The sequence below is a fragment of the Hydra vulgaris genome, chromosome 15 (assembly GCF_038396675.1).
Source record: "Hydra vulgaris chromosome 15, alternate assembly HydraT2T_AEP".
NCBI lineage: Eukaryota > Metazoa > Cnidaria > Hydrozoa > Anthoathecata > Hydridae > Hydra > Hydra vulgaris.
Genome location: NC_088934.1, coordinates 22,323,230 through 22,329,392, shown reverse-complemented (window position 1 = coordinate 22,329,392; position 6,163 = coordinate 22,323,230). Strand labels below are relative to the sequence as shown.

The 6,163-nt window shown below is 28.6% G+C and overlaps 1 protein-coding gene across 1 annotated transcript; it reads left to right on the top strand.

Moving 5' to 3' along the window:
- Window positions 1–1,680: 1,680 nt before the first annotated feature.
- On the top strand, window positions 1,681–2,595 carry LOC136091821 (general transcription factor II-I repeat domain-containing protein 2B-like). Its single transcript, XM_065819533.1, has one exon. The coding sequence runs from the start codon at window positions 1,681–1,683 to the stop codon at window positions 2,593–2,595; it is 915 nt and encodes a 304-aa protein (XP_065675605.1).
- Window positions 2,596–6,163: the final 3,568 nt, after the last annotated feature.

Sequence of the window (6,163 nt, the reverse complement as noted above, 5' to 3'; positions counted from 1 at the left end):
ACTAAAAAGCTTCTAAAGCTTATATTCTAAACCTATAAATTTTTTGATTGTTTGTATATATTTATTTAGACAGCAAATAAATGTTTATAGTTAAAACATGGATTAATTTTAAGGGAATTAACAAGCAAAATCAGAACAAAATTTTGCCGAAAAAAAAAACAAACAGCCAAATTAGATCTACCATCTTTTTCACCTGCTTTAGCTGATTTATCTTGTTCAATTAAAAATAGTGATAATCATTATAAAACAATTATTATATGTTGAGTATCAACTTTTTTATGTTATAACGATCATTACCTTCAATAAACTGCTTTAAAAAGAAGTAATTAAAAATAATACATCTGATCATTTTCCGATTTTTTTTCTCTGGAAATAACAAAACCTATATAATAACACCAGAAAAAACTTGATCAAACGTTTGATTGAAATTATGACTTTATCTTAGGCTTAGTTTCTGAATTAGTTTTTAGAACTTTCACGACAAGTACAAGTATGGACCAATGCAGCCTAGTTCAAGAAAAGCAGGGGTGGTCACAATAAGGCCCGCGGGCCAACTCCGGCCATCAGCAACCTTTTATCCGGCCCGTCAGTTAACTGTAAAGATAATTAGAAAAAACTATAAACATATATAATATTAATAAATTATATAATATTTAAATTCATAAATTAATAAATTTTAAAATATTTTTTGTATAAAAACAATTGCTTTAAATAATTAAAAATATATTAAAAAAATCCTGCCGGCAATTAATCGCAGGATTAATTTCCGGCACTGCCGGCAATTACCATTTCCGTTTTTTAATTGTAAATGGCATCTTCAAAATCAAAACAAAGAAAAATCGACAAGGAATGTCGTTTATTTAATGATGAATGGCAAACTAAATACTTTTTTGTTGAATGTAATTCAGTGCTAGTATGTTTAATATGTAATAAATCGGTTTCAGAGTGCAAAGAATATAATTTAAGGAGGCACTATGATACAAAACATTCAAAAACTAATAATCAGCTTGTCAACGAGGTGCGGAAAGAAAAATCAATTAAATTGAAAAATAAGTTATTTGAACAACAAGATTTGTTTAAAAGGGGCAACACTGAAACAGAAAATACTGCTATTGCAAGTTATGAAGTTAGTCTTCTTTTAGCTAAAAATTGTAAACCATTCAGTGATGGGGAAATTATTAAGGAATCTCTTGAAATTGTGTTCAAAAACATTTGTCCTGAAAAATTGAAAATTTTAAATAATATCTCCCTCTCAAGACAAAAAATTACACGAAGAACATGTGATATTGCTGATGATCTGAGTTTGTCATTGACTGAAAAAATAAAACCATTTCAGTATTATTCAATAGCTATTGACGAATCAACTGATATATCACAAACTGCTCAATTAGCTATTTTTATTCGTGGTATTGATAATGATTGTTACTGAATAGCTACTTGACATCTATCCTATGCAAGGCAGAACAACAGGAGAAGACATTTTTCTTGCCATGAAGAAAGTTATTAAAAAGTTCAACTTGACTTACAACATTAATTTCAATTACATCAGATGGTGGCAGCTCAATGATTGCAAAAAAAATGGGTGTTGTTTCCAGACTGGAAAATGAAATGGCATAAAACGACTTGTCATTAATTAAGCTGCATTGTATTATTCATCAGCAAAATTTAACAGCAAAGACTATGGATGTGGAAAATGTAATGTCTGTAGTAGTTAAAGCAATAAACAGCATTAAGTCCAGTGCATTACGAAGTAGGCAATTTGAGGCTTTTCTTGCTGAAAATGACTCTGAATATGATGGTCTGCTTTATTATACTAATGTGAGATGGCTTTCTAGAGGTAATATGCTGAAAAAAACTTATGATTTGAGACAAAATATGTTGGATTTTTTCAAAATTATCAACAAAGATTATCCACCAGAGCTAGAAGAAAAAGAGTTTATTGAAAAATTTGCATTTCTAGTAGACTTGACCCAACATTACAATATACTTAACAAAGAACTCCAAGGAAAAGATCAATTAATTGGAAAAATGTACAACATTATAGCTTTTCAGTTGAAATTAACTTTGTGGGAGCAGCAGTTAAGAACTGGAAATTTCAGTCATTTCCCAACTTTGGGTAAGCTGAATCCTGGAAACACAGCAAAATTTGTTACCTGTATTGCTGAATTGAAAACAAGATTTTCAAAAAGGTTTGCAGATGTTAAGAATCATGCAGACAAAATCCAATTGTTCACAGTGCCATTCTCTGCTGGTATTAAAACTGTACCAGATAAATTCCAAATGGAGTTAATTGACCTTCAATGCAGCGATGCTTTGCGAGAAGCATATAATAAACAAAATTTATTGTTATTTTACAAAAATCTTGACCAAAATAAGTACACCAACTTAGTCAACAATGCAAAGCTGATGGGTGTCTTGTTTGGTAGCACATATATGTGTGAAAGTGTTTTTTCTCGTATGAAATTTGCAAAATCCAAAACAAGATCTGTACTAACAGATACTAATCTGCAGAATACATTAGGAATCGCAACCAGTCAGTTACCTATTGACATTAAAAATATTGTGAAAAAAAGGCAGGTTCGTGATTACCAATAAACTATAATTTGTATTATACCTAATAGCCTTGTGACCAGCATATATTGTTAGCTAGTAAATATGTGTGTTTGAGTGTTATTCCTTTGCAAATCAATATTTTTAAATAAAATATTGAAAAAAAACTATATTATTAAAAATCTCCGGCCCCATTTAACAGTTGAAAAGCTAACTTTGGCCCTTATCAAAAAAGTTGTGGCCACCCCTGAAGAAAAGCATGTGCAAGTGTTATAGCTGCTGCTCAAGCGAAAAAAACGCTTTAAAGAAAAGGTTATTGTAATATATTGTTTAAGTTCACATAAGTTTCTCTAGCTAACTCAACAAACAAACTTAACAACTGAGTAATGAAAGACTTGAAAAAATATTGGATAAAAATATTATGTTAACTTTTCATTATATCCAAAATTTAAAAACTTTAAACAGACCTTTAAAAACTCATCTCCTCCATGCTTACTTTGATCGCATTTTCAACTTGCAGAAGTTCACAATGGTCAACTATGTGTTTGAACAGCGCAACAATGCTAATTCATTCAATAACTAAGCGTTAAGCTTTTCCTTTTTGTTTATTTAACAAATTTGATAAATTAAACACTAACAATAAGGTAATATCCAGATTAAATAGATTAAAATAATTTAACATTTTGAATTTAAAAACGCATAATGCGCAATTAAACCTTTCTATTTCGCGGTGAACTTGGCCAATAAATGTTTAAAAATTCAATCTTGCATATTGGATAAAACAGGTGTTTGGATGATCTTTGACCGATTGGCTGCCTACAGCGCTGAAACACTTTAAATAAAAAATGATTTGTTTTAGCATATCATGGATTTTTTCCAATTAAATTGAAACGAGTAGCTTTACAAATCAAAGCACGAAAAACTTGATTTTTTAGAGTTATAAAAACAACGTTTGAAAAATATTTACACCTGAGACATGCTACTGCATGTAAATATGAGGTGTAAATATTTTAGAATTTTGCGTAAACGTAAAAGGGTAACGATGGAAACAAAATTAAAAAGAATCTTGAATTAAATTAAGAGAACTACTTAACATAAGAGTTAAAAAAAGATATATATATATATATATATACTATATGTAGTCAGTTCCATGAAAAACTTTTTCTTTAGTAATAAGTCCCCCCTCCTTTTGCTGAACTTAAACCATTTTAGCTTATTCGCTTAACAAAGTTTGCATATATATATATATATATATATATATATATATATATATATATATATATATATATATATATATATATATATATATATATATATATATATATATATATATATATATATATATATATATATATATTATATATATATATTTATTTATATATGTTGTTGATGAAAAAAAATTAGAGCCACTCGAAATAAGATAATGGTGTAGCCTATATAGTGTGGCTTTAGTGGTGTATTGTGTAGCCTTAAAACCACTGTCATATACACACACACACACACACACATACACACACACACACACACACACACACACACACACACACACACACACACACACACATATATATATATATATTAGGGTGGTCCAGATTTGTGTGGTAAAATTTCAAAATATGTCTACATTCTCTCCACAAGCCTAGTTTTGTTCGACTATGCTTAGAGAATAACCATATAAAAAATTGGAGCAATCTGAACAGTTTTAGAGGTCGCTATGATTTCATCATTTTTTTGATAATACTCAATTTTTAAGAATTTATACAAATTTTTGTGTAACTTTTGCATAATTGATCATCTATCTCAACACTGGTAAATAAATTAATGCTTGCTGAAAAGCAGATGCTATATGAATTTACTTATATATCTAATATTTTTTAGTTGTCTATAATTTGGTGCCCAATTTGTTATAGGCACATGTCTGCAGTATTTCAATAAACAGTTTATAATGATTATTTTTTTCATTTCCGGTAACAAATATTTTTATTTTCTTATACTTAATATTCTTATATCAACAGATTAATCAGCGCTTTTTGACTTGGGTACTAAAACCGCAATGGAGACAATAACCATTGCTGAAGATAGGCAATTTTTTGCAATGCAGCGAGAAGATGTACCAGCTGCAGCATGGCTGGAGTTGATATGAACCTACTGGCAAAGGAAGCCAGAAAGAGAGTTCGAAATCAAGCATTTGATGCAAGGTTATCAAAACAGCAACACTCCAGTGGTCCTGTCTCAGCCAACATCAGCAGCTCAGAATTCAAAAGATCCTAAATATTGGGAAGACAATGAATCATATCAGAAGTTGGTAGAGAGAGTCCAAAGAATGAAAATTGTTAATGACAGCGCGGAACGTGGAATTGCATTAATTTGAAAGTACAACGAATCGATTACAAAGGATGAAGAATAAAATCAGTTCCTACTTCGTTTTGTTCAACGTCTCTGCCAGCTATACCCTACTTCATCCAAGGCAACCATGTTGGCGAAAGATGACAAAATTGTTGATTAATGAACATACATTTTTCAACATATTCACAATATTCTTGCTTGATATTACATTTTTGTTTAAAAGTTACGAAACATTGAAATACTTTAATGAAAATTGATCAGATGATCTATATTCATTGGATACTTTGCCTGATTTAAATTGTTAGTTTCTTTAATTTTTAAATTTGATATTAAATAATAGTGAAAACATAAATTTTTTGATTTTTTATCATTAAGTCAAAAATTATAGCAAACCCAAAATATTATCAGATTTGCTTCAAATTTGGCTACAATATTGCAAATATTAATAGGAACAAAGGCAGCCTAGTGTAAAAATGAATTTCAATAATTTATAAAATTGGACCCCCCACATCTATATATATATATATATATATATATGTATATATATATATATATATATATATATATATATATATATATATATATATATATATATATATATATATATATATATATATATATATATATATATATATATTGACTTTTTTAAAGTTTAGATGTAATTGCAAAAAAGATTTTAAATATCATAGACAAATCTGATAAATATTTTTGTTGGCATATGATGAGCCCATTTGCAAAACTTACCGAGACCGAGTAAATTAATTTTTAAAAATTGATAAAAAACTGAGCTACTAATAGTTGCGTATCAACAGAAATCTTTCTTTTGCCTTTTTTAAAAACAAATGAACTTTTAATTATTCTAAAATTTAATTAAATAATAGATATCTGTATATAGAATGTGGGAAAAATTCAGTATTTTACAGATTCTTAAATATGATCTTTAAATAATGACGTTGATTATGATTTTAAATCTTATTTATATGTTTTTTTATATTTTGCTGAGACCGTGCCCAATTATGCCGAGAATGAACTAGAAAATTGCGTTGGAGATTTTCTGAAATGAGTGCCGGATAGAAAAGGCGTCGGTGACCATATAAAACTAAACCACGGCAACAGTTTTTATGATATTTTTCAGATCTGTAATTTGAAATATGTTTTAATTTTGTGTATACTTTTAATTTTGTGTTTTATTTGTTTTAATAAGGCAGACTGGTTTCCGTTTCTGTTATGTTTTGTGAATGTTAAATTTTTGTTCCCAAAACCCTAC